At 49.4% G+C, this 17,396-nt stretch overlaps 1 protein-coding gene across 1 annotated transcript in view; it reads left to right on the forward strand.

Annotated features, from left to right (window-relative positions):
* Positions 1 to 6,139: 6,139 nt before the first annotated feature.
* The window catches only part of xrra1 (X-ray radiation resistance associated 1), a 46,113-nt gene continuing 34,856 nt past the window's right edge, over positions 6,140 to 17,396 (forward strand). The window contains 4 exon segments of the mRNA XM_055631487.1: positions 6,140 to 6,553; positions 6,555 to 6,786; positions 10,660 to 10,721; positions 13,462 to 13,572. Coding sequence (XP_055487462.1) covers positions 6,155 to 6,553; positions 6,555 to 6,786; positions 10,660 to 10,721; positions 13,462 to 13,572 — 804 coding nt within the window. The 5' untranslated portion in view covers positions 6,140 to 6,154.

The following is a 17,396-nucleotide window of genomic DNA, read 5'->3' on the forward strand; positions in this document are numbered from 1 at the left end:
CTGGAGAGAAAGAATAGGTTACGTTTTGGGTCGAGACCCTTCATCAGACTGTCTGAAGAAGGGTCTCGACTGGAAACGTCACCCATTCATTTTCTCCCGCAATGTTGCCTGACCCGCTGAGTTACTCCAGCATTTTGTGTCTATCTTTATTTGTTATTTCCACACTGTTGTCCTCAATGTTTTATATTCACCAGACTCTCCACGGCTCCACGTCGATGGTTTGTGTGTTCCAGGTACTGAATCTGTCCTACAACAATGTGAACAAGGACGATGTTCTGGCACTGGGCCTCCTCCCTCACCTCAAAGTCCTCCACCTGACAGGGAACGATCTGGACTCCCTTACTCCAAACCTGGCAGCACTCTACAGTCCCCTGGACAGGTAAGCTTCTAGATACAAGGAACCGTTCTAAATGGAATAACTTACCCCTAGGTTGAGGATCCGGGGAGATGCCATAGAGGAGTTCAAAGTCCAGCGGATTCAGAACCACAAAAATGGAAACATCGAATCATGAATTGGTCGCCCAGTCCCATGAGATTGTTACGCCGTTGGTTAAGACTAACCTGATCTCAGCCTTGGCTTCACTTTCCTCCTCCTCCTCCTTGTGACCTTGACTTCCCCCCCTGCAGACTAAACACAGAAACATAGTAAATAGGTGCAGGAATAGGCCATTCGGCCCTTCGAGACCGCACCATGGCTGATCATCTAAAATCAGTACCCCGTTCCTGATTTTTCCCCAAAGCCCTTGATTCCGTTAGCCCTAAGAGCTCTATCTAACTCTCTCTTAAAAACATCCAGTGAATTGGCCTCCACTGCCTTCTCTGGCAGAGAATTCCACAGATTCACAACTCTCTGGGTGAAAATGTTTTTCCTCATCTCAGTCCTAAATGGCCGACCCCTTATTCTTAAACTGTGACCCCTAGTTCTTGACTCCTCCAACATTGGGAACATTTTTCCTGCATCTAGCCTGTCCAATCCTTTAAGAATTGTATATGTTTCTATAAGATCCCCTCACATCCTTTTAAATTCCAGTGAATAAAAGCCCCAGTCGACCCATTCTTTCATGATATGTTAGTCCCATTAGTTGGTCGACATGGATGAGATGAGCTACGAAAAATGTGAATGGTCTACAGAAGCTGCTCGTGATAGATCACGATTTTTAACTTAGGGGTAAGTTATTCCATTTAGAATGGTTCCTTGTATCTATAAAAAAAAAACCCATAAGGTATAACTCCAGGGCCAAAGGGACACAAAGTACTGGAGTCACTCAGCAGGTCAGGCAGCAACTTTGGAGAACATGAGGAAGAATTTCTTTTATCAGAAGGTGGCGAATCTGTGGATTTCGTTGCCACAGACGGCAGTGGAGGCCATCAGTGGATATTTTTAAGACAGAGATAGATAGATTCTTGATTATTACAGAGGCTATGGGGAGAAGGCAGGAGAATGAGGTTAGGAGGGAGAGATAGATCAGCCCTGATTGAATGGCGGAGTAAACGTGATGCGCCGAATGGCTTCATTCTGCTCCTATCACTTATGACCTTTTGAGCATGGACAGGTGGCATCTTGGGTCGGGACCCTTGCACCCCCACCCCCTCTAGAGCCAAGGCCGGTGAGAAAGGGCCTGTTTCTGTGCTGCATCTTTTTATGACACACCCAGTTCACTAAGGATTCCTAAATACCACCGTGTGTATCCACGCAGCCTGGACCCACCGCTTCTGAGGTTTCCAGTCCTCGAGGTCCTGATGTTGGATGAGAACAGATTCTCCGACCCCTGTGTGTTGTCAAGCCTGGCCGGCCTGCACAGGTGAGCTGTTAGATCAGCTATTCCCACTCTGTTTCACTGTGACATGTTCCACACATGCAAATGGATGGGTCGCTCGACTGACCGACCGATTGATTGATTGATTGATTGACTAACTAACTGAATAACTAACTAACTAACTAACTAATCAAAGATTGACACAACCAATGATTGATTGATTGATTGATACCGTAGTGTTTTTTGTTTTGTTTTGACCACATAAAGAGCGCCGACAGAGGGTGGTGGGTGGATGGAACGAGCTGCCAGAGGAGGTAGTTGAGGCTGGGACTATCCCACCGTTTAAGGAACAGTTAGACAGCTACATGGATAGGACAGGTTGGAGGGATATGGACCAAGCGCAGGCAGGTGGGACTAGTGTAGCTGGGACATGTTGGCCGGTGTGGGCGAGTTGGGCCGATGGGCCTGTTTCCACACTGTATCCTATGACTATTCTATGACTATGATAAAAATTACAAAGTAACCCGCGCCAGGTCCTCCATTGTCCTCCCCCCTCTCCTCCCCCTCCCCCCCTCCTCCCCCTGCCCCTCCCCCCTCCCTGGTGATCCCACCACCCCCCCCCCCCATAGATTTCATTCAGTCACGCCACAGGTTCGCAGGCTCACAAGTTATAGAAGTAGAATTAGGCCATTCGGCCCATCGAGTCCACTCCGCCATTCAACCATGGCTGATCTCTGCCTCCTCATCCCATTTTCCTGCCTTCTCCCCATAACCCTTGACACCCGTTCAATGGTTATGCTGCAGGCTGGGCGTTGAGTTTCTCCATCATTCAAGATTTTGTGTCACTGGTTCCATCTACTCATTATGCAGTTGAACAGAGGGATCTAGGAATAACTGTGCACAGTTCCCTGAAGGTGGAATCTCATGTAGATAGGGTGGTAAAGAAAGCTTTTGGTATGCTAGCCTTTATAAATCAGAGCATTGAGTATAGAAGTTGGGATGTAATGTTAAAATTGTACAAGGCATTGGTGAGGCCAATTCTGGAGTATGGGGTACAATTTTGGTCGCCCAATTATAGGAAGGATGTCAACAAAATAGAGAGAGTACAGAGGAGATTTACTAGAATGTTGCCTGGGATTCAGCAACTAAGTTACAGAGAAAGGTTGAATAAGTTAGGTCTTTATTCTCTGGAGCGCAGAAGGTTAAGGGGGGACTCGATAGAGGTCTTTAAAATGATGAGAGGGATAGACAGAGTTGACGTGGACAAGCTTTTCCCATTGAGAATAGGGAAGATTCAAACAAGAGGACATGACTTCAGAATTAAGGGACAGAAGTTTAGGGGTAACATGAGGGGGAACTTCTTTACTCAGAGAGTGGTAGCTGTGTGCAATGAGCTTCCAGTGGAAGTGGTGGAGACAGGTTCGATTTTATCATTTAAAAATAAATTGGATAGGTATATGGATGGAAAATGAATGGAGGGTTATGGTCTGAGTGCAGGTAGATGGGACTAGGGGAAAATAATTGTTCGGTGGACCTGTAGGGCGAGATGGCCTGTTTCCGTGCTGTAATTGTTATATGGTTATATGTTATATGGTTATTATCTGTATGTTCGACTCAGAACCACCTCTCTCATATGCTGTCATATGCTGAGAGAATGGAGTGGCTGGGCTTGTACACTCTGGAGTTTAGAAGGATGAGAGAGGATCTCATTGAAACATATAAGATTGTTAAGGGCTTGGACACGGTAGAGGCAGGAAACATGTTCCTGATGTTGGGGGAGTCCAGGCTCTTAAAGATAGTGGAGTCAGAGGATATGGGGAGAAGGCAGGAATGGGGTACTGATTGGGGATGATCAGCCATGATCACATTGAATGGCGGTGCTGGCTCGAAGGGCCGAATGGCCTACTCCTGCACCTATAGTCTATTGTCTCTCTTTCAAAACGCAACGTGCTGGAGTAACTCAGCGGGTCAGGCAACATCTCTGATGGGAATGGACAGGTGATGTTTTGGGTCGGGACAGAATATCCCTCCAGAGATGCTGCCTGACCCGCTGATACTCCAGCAAGATGTGTTTTAATGGGGATTCCGGCATCCGCAGTTTCTTGTGTCTCCACCTTCTCTCTCTTCCTGTCCCATCACGTTATTCTGCATTACTGCCAAAGATCTCTCTGTCTCTCTCTTCTGTTTTTCATTTACCTGTCTCCACTTATGCTGGAGCCACTGGGCTCGAATCCATGTTATCATCATCGGCGGTCACTCGAAACGAGTATGACTGCCCTCTTTTGGGAGGACGCCTGTGCGTGACTTTGTTTAACGTGGGGAGACTGGTGTACAGACAGACAGCCACCACAGGGCCCTTGACAGATCTGGGTCAGGATCCAGTGGCATGGAGTCCAAGACGACCGGAGACCCTTTACTGCTGCAGCCTTCATCCGCCTTCCCAGCCGTTGTGACGCTCCACTAAGGTCAGCCATCGTCCTCCGCCTGTTCCACCATTGAGGTCTTTGTTGGATCGCTCTTTGTCAGAGACCTCCCCCTCGACCCCACACCCATGGGTGGCCCTACCAGGAGCATAGCTCTAGACAGCATCGCTCTCAGGATCTCAGGTCCACACACATGTTAATCCATGTTAATGCTGACAATGCCACATTCTACCACGGCTCCAAATTACATTGTCTTGGGTGCATTATTTTTTACTTTGCTCTATTATTGTGTGTGTGTGTGTGTGTGTGTGTGTGTGTGTGTGTGTGTGTGTGTGTGTGTGTGTGTGTGTGTGTGTGTGTGTGTGTGTGTGTGTGTGTGTGTGTGTGTGTGTGTGTGTGTGTGTGTGTGTGTGTGTGTGTGTGTGTGTGTACGCAACATATTTACTCAACATTTAAAAGATATTTGGACAGGTAAGCGGATAGGAAATGTGAAGAGAGGTAGACAATAGGTGCAGGAGTAGGTCATTCGGCCCTTCAATGTGATCATGGCTGATCATCAGTACCCTCACTTCTCCCCATATCCCCCTATTTTTATGAGCCCTATCTAGCTCTCTCTTGAAAGCATCCAGAGAACCTGCCTCCACCGCCCTCTGAGGCAGAGAATTCCACAGACTCACCACTCTCTGTGAGAAAAAGTGTTTCCTCGTCTCCGTTCCAAATGGCTTACTCCTTATTCTTAAACTGTGGCCCCTGGTTCTGGACTCCCCCAACATCGGGAACATGTTTCCTGCCTCTAGCGTGTCTAAGCCCTTAACAATCTTATATGTTTCAATAAGATTTCCTCTCATCCTTCTAAACTCCAGAGTGTACAAGCCCAGCTGCTCCATTCTCTCAGCATTCCTTGTAAACCTACACTGCACTCCCTCAATAGCAAGAATGTCCTTCCTCAAATTAGGGGATCAAAACTGTACACAATACTCCAGGTGTGGTCTCATTATGGCCCTGTACAACTGCAGAAGGACCTCTTTGCTCCTATATTTGATTCTTCTTTTTGTGGGGTTGTGGGCCAGAGGCAGACAGATAGATGGCACTGTGGGCTGAAGGGCCTGTCGCCATGCTCTATTGGTCTATCTACCTACTCACCTGCCTTGGCCTCTGGAACTGCCCCACAATGAGGATTCTCAACATTGATTTTTGGTCCAATTCTAGCCCCTGCACTCTGTTATTCGCTCGAAGACAAAATATTTGTACCTTACCACTACTTGTTTTGCTTATTTGTGAACTAGGCTAAAGTACTTAAACCTGGATCACAATTACCTGACGGGCGTTCCCTACCTGCAGCAGATGGAGCTGTTTGAGCTGTCGGAGAAGGGTGGAGGTGCTGACTTGTGTTACAACCTCATCAGCCAGATCAAGGAGCCCATTGTATGTCCCACACTGACAATGCCGGATTCTCTCGGCTTCCGGTCCGACATCCGGATAATCAGGGAACAAAGGGAGCACGGGAAGGACATGGTGCTGGAGCAGAGCGAGAGGCTGGGGGGGGAGGAGGAGAGAATGGAGGAGTGGGGTGGGGGAGGGGGAGAGAGAGGGGAGGGGGAGAGGGGGAGAGAATGGAGGAAGACTGGAGGGTAGGAGAGGGGGAGAGAGTGGGGGAGGGGGAGAGAGGAAATGAGAGAGAGAGAGTGTGTGGGGAGAGATAGAAGGGGAGAGAGAGTGTGGGGAGGAGAGGGAGAAGGGGAGAGAGAGAGAGAAAGGGGAGAGAGAAGGAGGGAGAGAGAGTGGGGGGGGGGGGAGAGAGTGGGGGAGGAGGGGCGGGTTGAGGAGGAGGGGAGAATGGAGGCAGGAGTGGGGATGAAGGAAGGGGAGATGATGGAGGGGGAGGAGGGGAAAGTGGAGCAGGGACTCGGATTGGAGGAGAGAGTAGGGGAGGGGGAGAGGGGAGCGGAAGTGGAAACAGTGGAGCAAGGAGAGATGGTTGGTGTGGGAAAAGAGGGGGAAAGGGAGGTGGTGGAGCAGAGGGAAGAGGATGGCAAGAAGGGGGAGAAGGTGGAAGGGAAAGAAGAAAAGGAGAAGGAGGAGGAAGTTGCCAAGCAGGAAGTGGAGGAAGAGGAAACAGCCAAGCAGAAAGTGGCCAAGCAGGAAGTGGGGAAAGAAGAAACAGCCAAGCAGGAAATGGAGGAAGTGGAAACGGCCAAGCAGGAAATGGAGGAAGTGGAATCGGCCAAGCAGGAAGTGGAGGAAGAGGAAACAGCCAAGCAGGAAGTGGGGAAAGAGGAGACAGTCAAGCAGGAAATGGAGGAAGTGGAAACGGCCAAGCAGGAAGTGGAGCAAGAGGAAATGGCCAAGCAGGAAGTGGCCAAGCAGGAAGTGGCCAAGCAGGAAGTGGGGAAAAGAGGAAACAGTCAAGCAGGAAATGGAGGAAGTGGAAACGGCCAAGCAGGAAGTGGAAACAGCCAAACAGGAAGTGGAGGAAGAGGAAACGGCCGAGCAGGAAATGGAGGAGGTGGAAACGGCCAAGCAGGACAAGGAGGAAAATGAGGAAGAGGAAGTGGACAAGGATATGGATGGAAAGTATTTTGATGATGAGAGTGACGAGAGTTCCGGTGAGTGTAATTTCTGCTTTGCTTTCCCTTCCCTGCAGCCAATGATTTAGGACTGTACAGACCTTATGATACCTTACGATTACTGAATTTTGAATGTGGCTCGAGAGACTTTCAATAGGACACTTGGCCCTGGGAGGCAACAGAGCCAGCCTGCATGGCTCTACTTCTTCCAACCGTAGCCTGTAAATAGAGGGAAGTCGGGATTCTTTCCCAGTTCCGAACTAAACTCCCTGCACGTTCACAAATGTAGGCCCAAATTCGGCTTTGACTCCATCTACAGGTCTGCAGATGACACCATTGTGGAGGTGCTGGATCACCAACAAGAATGAGATGGAGGCGGAGATAAAGAACGTAGCTGATGTCAGGACAATAAACTCTCTCTCAATGTCAGCAAGACGAAGGAGCTCGTTATCGACTTTAGTTTATTTTGTACTTTTGAGATACAGCACAGAAACAGGCGCTTCGGCCTACCGGGTCCGCGCCGACTAGCGATCCTCGCTCATTAACACTTCCCTACACATTCGGCCCTTCGAGCCATGTCATCATGGCAGATCATCCACAATCAGATGCCCTGTAGAAAGCATACTATTGGAATGCATCACAGCTTGATCACAAGTGATAGGAGCAGAATTAGGCCATTCAGCCCATCAAGTCTACTCCGCCATTCAATCATGGCTCCCTCCTAACCCCATTCTCTTGCCTTCTCCCCATAACCCTTCACAACCAGCTTGGTTTGAGAACAGCTCTGTCCAAGACTGCAAGAAATTGCAGACAGTTATGGATGTAGCCCAGTCCATCACACAGACCACACTCCCCACCATTGTAGATGTAGCCCAGTCCATCACACAGACCACACTCCCCACCATTGTAGATGTAGCCCAGTCCATCATACGGACCAGACCTTTTCCACCATTGACTCCACCCACACTTCACGCTGCCTCGGGAAAGCAGCCAACCTAATCAAAGACATCCTCCCCCAGTCATTCCTTCTTCTCCCCGCTCCCGTCTGGCAGAAGGTACAGAAGCTTGAAAGCGCGTACCACCAGACGCAGGAACAGCTTCTTCCCCTCTGCTTGAAAGCGCGTACCACCAGACTCAGGAACAGCTTCTTCCCCTCTGTTATCAGGCTTCTGAACGGTCCTTCCATAAGCTAGGGTACTGTCCGATTCACCTCTACCCCATTGCGGATATTGGGCTTTGTCTGTGGAACTGATGTGCTACAATGCTTAGAACTATATTCTGCATTCTGTACCTTGCCCTTTGCTCCACCTATTGGACTTGAGTTGTATTTATGGACGATGTTATCTGATCAGCTTGGATAGCTTGCAGAACAAAGCTTTACAATGTACTTTGGTGCACGTGACAATGGTAAACCTAAGCCTAAACCTGAGATGGAGAGGATAGAGAGACAAGAGAAGCCATGCTGATACTGTGGGCTAAGGACCACAGTGTTTGCTGGAATCCTGAAATAACGATGGAAGTGACATGCTGATAATGTTAATTCCGTTTATCCAGGATACAGAGGGGAAACTTGCCGACATGTCCATGTGTGCAGGATGGGCTAGTCACATTTACCTACCGTTTAAACTTCCTTAAACCTCCTTGACTTTAGTTTAATTTGGTTTAGAGGTACAGCGCGGAAACAGGCCCTTCGGCCCACAGTGTCCACTCCGACCAGTGATCCACGTACACTAACTCTATCCGGCACACACTAGGGACACTTTACAATTTACAGAACAAAATTCACCTACAAACCTGTACGTCTTTGGAGTGTGGGAGGAAACCGGAGCACCCGCAGAAAATTCACGGGGAGAACGTACCAACTCCGTACCCATAGTCAGGATCGAACCTGGGTCTCTGGCACTGTAAGGTCATAAGTGATAGGAGTAGATTTAGCCCATTTGGCCCATCAAGTCTACTCCACCATTCAAACCTCTGACACCCATACTAATCAAGAATCTATCTACCTCTGCCTTAAAAATACCCACTGACTTGGCCTCCACACTTTGCAACACTATATTCCATCTGCCACTTCTCTGCCCACTCTCCCAACCAGTCCAAGTCATTCTGCAGAGTCCCTGCTTTCTCTACACGACCTGCCCTTCCACCTATTTTCGTATCTTCTGCAAACTAGGCCACGATACCTCCAATCCCCTCGTAATGGCAGCAGCTCTACCGCTAGGCCACCGTACCGCCCTTGAGTGCTTGTCGAGTGACTGCAGAGATTCCTGCGGTTGGCCAGTGAATGGGTAACTGACTCCCGACAATATTCCCATCCCACCGTGGTTGTCCCAGCTCTGATCTCTGCCTCCAATACACCCATTGATCCAACATCCACAACTCCCTGGATAGAGGTCTTCCTAAAATTCAAAACCTCCTGGGTGAAGACATTTAGCGACATCTTGGTTCTGAATGACCATACCACTGTACTGAACATACACCCACCACTGTAAACTCTCCAGTTCTCATTAGCTATTTCTCAATCCCTCTCAGAATCTTATATACTCTGTATATAAGATTGTATTCTCTGGAGTTTAGAAGGATGAGAGGGCATCTTATTAAAACATATAAGATTATCAAGGGTTTGGACACGCTAGAGGCAAGAAACATCGTTCCCGATGTTGGGGGAGTCCAGAACCCGGGACCACAGTTTAAGAATAAGGAGTAAGCCATTTAGAACGGAGACGAGGAAGCACTTTTTCTCACAGATAGTTGTGAGTCTGTGGAATTCTCTGCCTCAGTGGAGGTGGAGGCCGGTTCTCTGAAGACTTTCAAGAGAGAGCTAGATTGGGCTCTTAAGGATAGCGGAGTCAGGGGATATGGGGAGAAGGCAGGAACGGGGTACCGATTGTGGATGATCAGCCATGATCACATTGAAATGTGGTGGAAGGGCCGAGTGGCCTACTCCTGCGTCTAATGTACTGCGGTGAGATCAACACATTGCCATAGACAACAGCTTTAGACTCCAGTGAATAAAGATCCAACCTATGGAGGGATATGGATCAGGTGCAGGCAGGGGAGATTAGTTTAACTTGGCATCATGTTGGGCTGCGTGTAGAGTCGCCAACTGTCACGTATTAGCCGGGACATCCCGTATATTGGGCTAAATTGGTTTGTCCCGTATGGGACCGCCCTTGTCCCGTATTTGACTGCTAATACTCGGGTCGAGGGGACTGTCGGGTCGTCCAGCCCTGTCTCACCGATGTAGTGCAGTCCATGGAGTGCAGCAACAGCAGCGCCTCGCCCGTGGCCCCGTCGGTCTGTCGGCAGCCCCGGCGAGCTGTCCGACCTTCGGACTTTCACGTACCGCCGATACCACCACCACCCCTCTTTCTCACGGCCGACCATCGGTTCATCAGTTGGATGGGGAGCCGGACTTTGGGGCCCCTGGGCCAAAACTCCCCAGCTGGGCTTTGTGTGCAGTCCAGAGGGATAATGGCCAAGTTCACGCCGATGGGATTAGGCCGGGATTGTCCCATTGCCCCACAGCGGTAGAGTTGCTGCCTCACAGCGCCAGAGACCCGGGTTCAATCCTGACTACAGGTGCTGTCTGCACAGAGTTTGCACGTTCTCCCCGTGACCTCGCGGGTTTTTTCCAGGTGCTGCGATTTCCTCCCACGTTCCAAAGACGTGCAGGTCTGTTGTGAGGTTGGGTTGTGCAACGTTGTCCCTAGTGTGTAGGGTCGACCTATTGTTGGTCAGCGTGGCTTGTCTCCACACTGTGTCTCTAACCTCAACTAAACCAGACAAGGTGGGCTCCATACTGTCCAGCTCTATGTCTCTATTTGTCTTCTGGCAATAATATCATCCCGGGTTCCCACAATATGTGGCACATTCTTGCCCAGTCACTAACTTGCCTTCATCCCTTTACAGATATCCTGCATCATCCTGCCCTGTTAAAGGGTAAACTGGACACCACCATTCCTACAATAGAGGTACAGTGTGTGAAACTGTGTAGAGTGGGGGTACAGTGTGTGAAACTGTGTAGAGTGGGGGTACAGTGTGTGTGTAGAGTGGGGGTACAGTGTGTGTGTAGAGTGGGGGTACAGTGTGTGTGTGTAGAGAGTGGGGGTACAGTGTGTGTGTGTAGAGTGGGGGTACAGTGTGTGTGTAAAGTAGAGTGGGGGTACAGTGTGTGTGTGTGTAAAGTGGGGGTACAGTGTGTGTGTAGAGGTGGGGAGTGGGGGGTACAGTGTGTGTGTAGAGTGGGGGTACAGTACAGTGTGTGTAGAGTGGGGGTACAGTGTGTGTGTAGAGTACAGGGGGTAGACAGTGTGTGTGTAGAGTGTAGAGTGTGGGGGTGCAGTGTGGGGGTACAGTGTGTAGAGAGAGTGGGGTACAGTGTGTGTCGGGGGGTCACAGTGTGTGTGTGTGTGTAGAGTGGGGGTACAGCAGTGTGTGTAGAACTGTGTGTAGAGTGGGGGTACAGTGTGGGGGTGTGTGTAGAGTGGGGGTACAGTGTGTGTGTAGAGTGTGGGGTACAGAGTGGTGTGTGTGTGTAGAGTGTGGGGTACAGTGTGTGTGTAGAGTGGGGGTACAGTGTGTGTGTGTAGAGTGGGGGTACAGTATGTGTGTAGAGTGGGGGTACAGTGTGTGTGTGTGTACAGAGTGGGGGTACAGTGTGTGTGTGTGGGGGTACAGTGTGTGTAGAGTGGGGGTACAGTGTGTGTGTAGAGTGGGGGTACAGTGTGTGTGTGTAGAGTGGGGGGTACAGGGTGTGTAGAGTGTGTGTGTAGAGTGGGGGTACAGTGTGTGTAGAGTGGGGGTAGAGTGGGGGTGCAGTGTGTGTGTAGAGTGGGGGTACAGTGGGGGTGGGGCAGTGTGTGTGTGTAGAGTGGGGGTGCAGTGTGTGTGTAGAGTGGGGGTACAGTGTAGAGTGTACAGTGTGTGTAGAGTGGGTAGAGTGGTGCAGTGTGTGTGTAGAGTGGGGGTGCAGTGTGTGTGAAACTGTGTAGAGTGGGGGTACAGTGGGGGTACAGTGTGTGTGTAGAGTGGGGGTACAGTGTGTGTGTAGAGTGGGGGTACAGTGTGTGTGTAGAGTGGGGGTACAGTGTGTGTGTAGAGTAGGGGTACAGTGTGTGTGTAGAGTGGGGGTACAGTGTGTGAAACTGTAGAGTGGGGGTGCAGTGTGTGTGTAGAGTGGGGGTACAGTGTGTGAAACTGTAGAGTGGGGGTACAGTGTGTGTAATTGCTCATGGAGTGGGGGTACAGTGTGTTAAACTGCTCGTAGAATGTGGATACAGTCTGTTAAACTGTTATAAGAGTGGGGGTACAGTCTGTTGACCTGTAATAGAGTAGGGGTACAGTGTGTGAAACTGCTATAGAATGGGGGTACAGTCTGTTAAACTGTTATTAGAGTGGGGCTACAGTCTGTTGACCTGTTATAGAGTAGGGGTACAGTGTGTGAAACTGCTATAGAATGGGGGTACAGTCTGTTAAACTGCTCATAGAGTATGGATAGTCAGTTAAACTGCCTAGTTTAATTTAGTTTAGTTTAGAGATAGTCCAGAAACAGGCCCTTTGGCCCGCATAGTCCGTGCTGACCAACGATCCTTGCCCACTTACACTGTTCTACGCACACTGGGGACAATTTACAATAGTACCAAGCCATTTAAGCTACGATCCTATAGGTTTTTGGAGTGTGGGAGGACACTGGAGATCCCGGAGAAAACCCACGCAGGTCACGGGGAGAACGTACAAACTCCATTCAGACAGCACCCGTAGTCAGGATCGAACCTGGCCCTCTGGCGCTGTGAGGCAGCAACCCTACCCGCTGTACCACCATGCTGCCCTTGAGTGTTTGTAGAGTGACGGCAGTGAATGGAATTTGTTGGTTGCCATTTCCAGAGCTGAGCTCCCTCTCACCGCCAGCCCTGGTCCAGAACCATGTCCACTGGAGTCAGGGGATACGGGGAGAAGGCAGGAATCGGGGTACTGATTGAGGATGATCAGCCATGATCACATTGAATGGCGGTGCCGGCTCGAAGGGCCGAATGGCCTACTCCTGCACCTATTGTCTATTGTCTGTAGAGGGAGGAACATTTTTTTGCTACATGTTCAAGTGGTTTGTTGTATTCAGTTCTGAAGAGTCGCTGTCACGGTGGCGCAGCGCTAGAGTTGCTGCCTCACAGCGCCAGAGACACGGGTTCGATCCTGACTACGGGTGCTGTCCGAACGGAATTTGTACGTTCTCCCTGTGACTGTGTGGGTTTTCTCCGAGATCTTCAGTTTCCTCCCACACAACAAATACAAGAGTCAAGAGAGTTTTATTGTCATGTGTCCCAGATAGGACAATGAAACTCTTGCTTGCGGCAGCACAACAGAATATGTAAACATAATACAAGAACAGGAGTCACAACTTTCAGCATTTTTTTCCGCTCCTGGTGGTCCAAGTCCAACCCAAGCCACAATGCAACCAGTCAGCATGCTCTCTACTGTGCACCTGTAGAAGTTCGAGAGAGTCCTCCTTGACATACCGACTCTCCGTAATCTTCTCAGGAAATAGAGACGTACAGGTTTGTTGGATAATTGCCTTGGAATAAATATAAATTGTCCTCAGTGTGTGCAGGGTAGTGTTCGTGTGTGGGGTCGGCGTGGTCGAGGGGCCTGTTTCCGCGCTGTATCTCTAAATTAAACTAAACTACATCATGCCATTTTTCTCCTATATTTTTCCAGGGAGAAGATACGCTGAAAACCATTGAAGGCAAACGGTCGTGTTTCCCAAAACCATATGATTTCCTTCCTCCATTCTCTCAGTTGACACACCTCAGTCTCGCAAATAATAAGGTACTGGCTGGATTCTGAATCGGGCCCCTCTGCCGTAGGTTTGCAAGGTTAATTCCCGGGATGGCGGGACTGTCATATGCTGAGAGAATGGAGCGGCTGGGCTTGTACACTCTGGAGTTTAGGAGGATGACAGGATATCTCATTGAAACATATAACATGCCTAGTCATGTATCCAGCACTGTTCAATCTGCTTAAAGAAACTTGTACAGCCCTTTGGCTCAACCTGTCTATACCGACCACATATAAGATTATTAAGGGTTTGGACACGCTAGAGGCAGGAAACAAGTTCCCAATGAATAAATTGGAAGCCATTTAAGACTGAGGTGAGAAAATAAGTTTTCACCCAGAGAGTTGTGAATTTGTGTAATTCCCTACCACAGAGGGCAGTGGAGGCCAAGTCACTGGATGGATTTAAGAGAGAGTTAGATAGAGCTCTAGGGGCTAGTGGAGTCAAGGGATATGGGGAGAAGGCAGGCACGGATCGTTGATTGATCACAATGAATGGCAGTGCTGGCTCAAAGGGCCGAATGGCCTTCTCCTGCACCTATTTTCTGTTTCTATGATGTTGGGGCAGTCCAGAACCAGTGGCCACAGTTTAAGAATAAGGGGTAAGCCATTTTGAACGGAGATGAGAAAACACTTCTTCACACAGAGAGTTGTGTCTGTGGAAATCTCTGCCTCAGAGGGCAATGGAGGCCGGTCCTCTGGATACTTTCAAGAGAAAGTTAGATAGGGCTCTTAAAGATTGCGGAGTCAGGGGATATGGGGAGAAGGCAGGAACGGGGTACTGATTGTGGATGATCAGCCATGATCACATTGAATGGCGGTGCTGGCTTGAAGGGCCGAATGGCCTACTCCTGCACCTACTGTCTATTGCCCCCTCTTGCCTTTTATCTTTATGCTAACCCTCGAATAAAGTGTATCCTAAGACACACGCCCAAATCCCTGACCTTTACATAGAAACATAGAAAAGAGGTGCAGGAGTAGGCCATTCCGCCTTTCGAGCCAGCACTGCAATTCAATATGATCATGGCTGATCATCCAAGTTCCACTTTCTCCCCATATCCCTTGATTCCGTTAGCCTTAAGAGCTAAATCTAACTCTCGTGAAAACATCCAGTGATTTGGCCTCCACTGCCTTCTGTGGCAGAGAATTCCACAAATTCACAAGTCTCTGGGTGAAAAGCTTTTTCCTCACCTTAGTCCTAAAGGGCCGAGCCCTTATTATTAAACTGTGACCCCTTACCAACATGAAAGACAAGGCAGCAGGAGCAAGGCAAGATCACCACCACCATCAGGTTCCTCTCATGATGCACACCATCCAAACTTGGAATATGTTGCCCGTGCATCATCTTTATTGAACCCAATCATTGAACTCCCTGCCCAACAGACCTTCAACAGATCAAGAGCGCACACACAAGTGTATCCCAGGATGATGCTAGGAATTATCCCAGGAATGATTGGGTTAATGTACGATGAGCGTTCAACGGCACTGGGCCTGCATTCGCTGGAGTTTAGAAGGATGACGGGGAAACCTCATTGAAATGTACCGAATAGTGAAAGACTTGGATGGATTGGATGTGGAGAGGATGTTTCCACTAGTGGGAGAGTCTAGGACCAGAGGTCACAGCTTCAGAATGAAAATGGTGATGAAAGTGGTGGGGGTTTTTGACTGTGTATATGTGGGGGGCGGGGGGGGGAAGGGGGAAACTTTGTAAAAATCCCTTCCCTGTACGGGAGACCCGACCTTTTCCCTGTCGGGTCTCCGTTGTCGTTGGGGCCTAGCACCGGGGAGCGGCCTCCAGCCTGAACGACCTGGGGGCTCCAGTCACGGGCCTGCGGAGCTGCGGACCAACTTACCATCGTGAGGCTGGCCGGCATCGGAGCGTGGGGAGCGGCGGTGACTCGCTGCTGCGGCCCGACCACGTAGCTCGGAGGCTCCAGCTGCAGCCGCAGGTCCGGTGGACTGGGACATCGGGAGCTCGCGGGTCCGGGTGGAGAGACCGCTTTCCGGAGCTCCCGCAACGCGTCTTCTCTAGCCCGAGTCACGGGGTTTGAACGACCCGGAGCGGGGCCCGGCGCTACATCGCCCCCAACTTCGTGACATTTAGACCGGGAGCGGGGCCGTACAAGCCTAAAAATGGCCGTGGGACTTATCATCGCCCGCCTGGGGCTTGGACATCGGGAGAGAAATGGAAAACAGGGGAGAGAAAAGACTTTGCCTTCCATCACAGTGGGTTCACTGTGATGGATGTTTTTGTAAATTGAATTGTGTGCATGTCTGTATGATATTGTCTTTGTTTGTATGGCTGTGGAAACGCAGTTTCGTTTGAGCCTCAATGAGGTTCAAATGACATGTAATAAATATTGATTGAAAAGACGTTCCTTTAAGAATGAGATGAGGAGGAATTTCTTTAGACAGAGGGTGGTGAATCTTTGGAATGTTTTGCCATAGATGGCTGCGGAGGCCAAGTCAATGGATATATTTTTAAGGCAGAGATAGATAGATTCTTGATTAGTACGGGTGTCAGAGGTTATGGGGTGAAGGCAGGAGAATGGGGTTAGCATGTAGACATAGATCAGCCATGATTGAATGGCGGAATGGACTAGATGGGCCGAATGCTCCAAAGATATACAGATTTGTAGATCAATAGGAGCAAAGAGGTCCTCCTACAGTTGTACAGGGCCCTAGTGAGACCACACCTGGAGTATCGTGTGCAGTTTTGGTCTCCAAACTTGAGGAAGGACGTTCTTGCTATTGAGGGAGTGCAGTGTAGGTTCACGAGTTAATTTCTGGGATGGCGGGACTGTCATATGTTGATATATGGGCTTGTAACTCTGGAATTTAGAAGCATGAGAGGGGATCTTATTGAAACATATAAGATTATTAAGGGTTTGGACACACAAGAGGCAGGAAACATGTTCCCGATGTTGGGGGAGTTCAGAACCAGTGGCCATAGTTTAAGAATAAGTGGTAAGCCATTTAGAATGGAGATGAGGAAAAACCTTTTCACACAGATAGTTGTGAGTGTGTGGAAATCTCTGTCTCAGAGGGCAGTGGAGGCTGGTTCTCTGGATGCTTTCAAGAGAGAGTTATGCCCCTGTCCCACTTAGGAAACCTGAACGGAAACCTCTGGAGACTTTGCGCCCCACCCAAGGTTTTCGTGCGGTTCCCGGAGGTTGCAGGTGGTTGCTGGAGGTTGCAGGTAGTGGAAGCAAGTAGGGAGATTGACAAAAACCTCCAGGAACCTCCAGGAACCTCACGGATACCTTGGGTGGAGCGCAAAGTCTCAAGAGGTTTCCGTTCAGGTTTCCTAAGTGGGACAGGGGCATTAGATAGAGCTCCTAGGGATAGTGGAGTTAAGGGATATGGAGAGAAGGCAGGAACGGGGTACTGATTGTGGATGATCAGCCAAGATCATATTGAATAGCGGTGCTGGCTCGAAGGGCCGAATGGCCTGCTCCTGCACCTATTGCCTATTGTCTATTAATTGGCTTGGTATAAATGTAAAATTGTCCCTAGTGTGTGTAGGATAGTGTTTATGTGTAGGGATCATTAATTCTGCTCCTATTACTTATGACCTTATAACCTGATGACTTTGGGTTGTTTTAGGGCAGATTATAATGAGGGCTAATAACTAGTAGACAGGGTTGTGTAGTGTGACGGAATCGCAGACAAAGCGTAAAAGTAGAGACATGGAATGCAGCTGTGAGGCCACCCAGGTTTCAGACATCATTGTTACAGAAAATAGCATCTACTGTCAACCAATGGACTACTGACTCGTGACCTTTCTGTCCTGGGCCTCCTCCATGGCCAGTCCCACC

Source organism: Leucoraja erinacea, unplaced genomic scaffold (genome assembly GCF_028641065.1).
Source record: "Leucoraja erinacea ecotype New England unplaced genomic scaffold, Leri_hhj_1 Leri_77S, whole genome shotgun sequence".
Lineage (NCBI taxonomy): Eukaryota > Metazoa > Chordata > Chondrichthyes > Rajiformes > Rajidae > Leucoraja > Leucoraja erinaceus.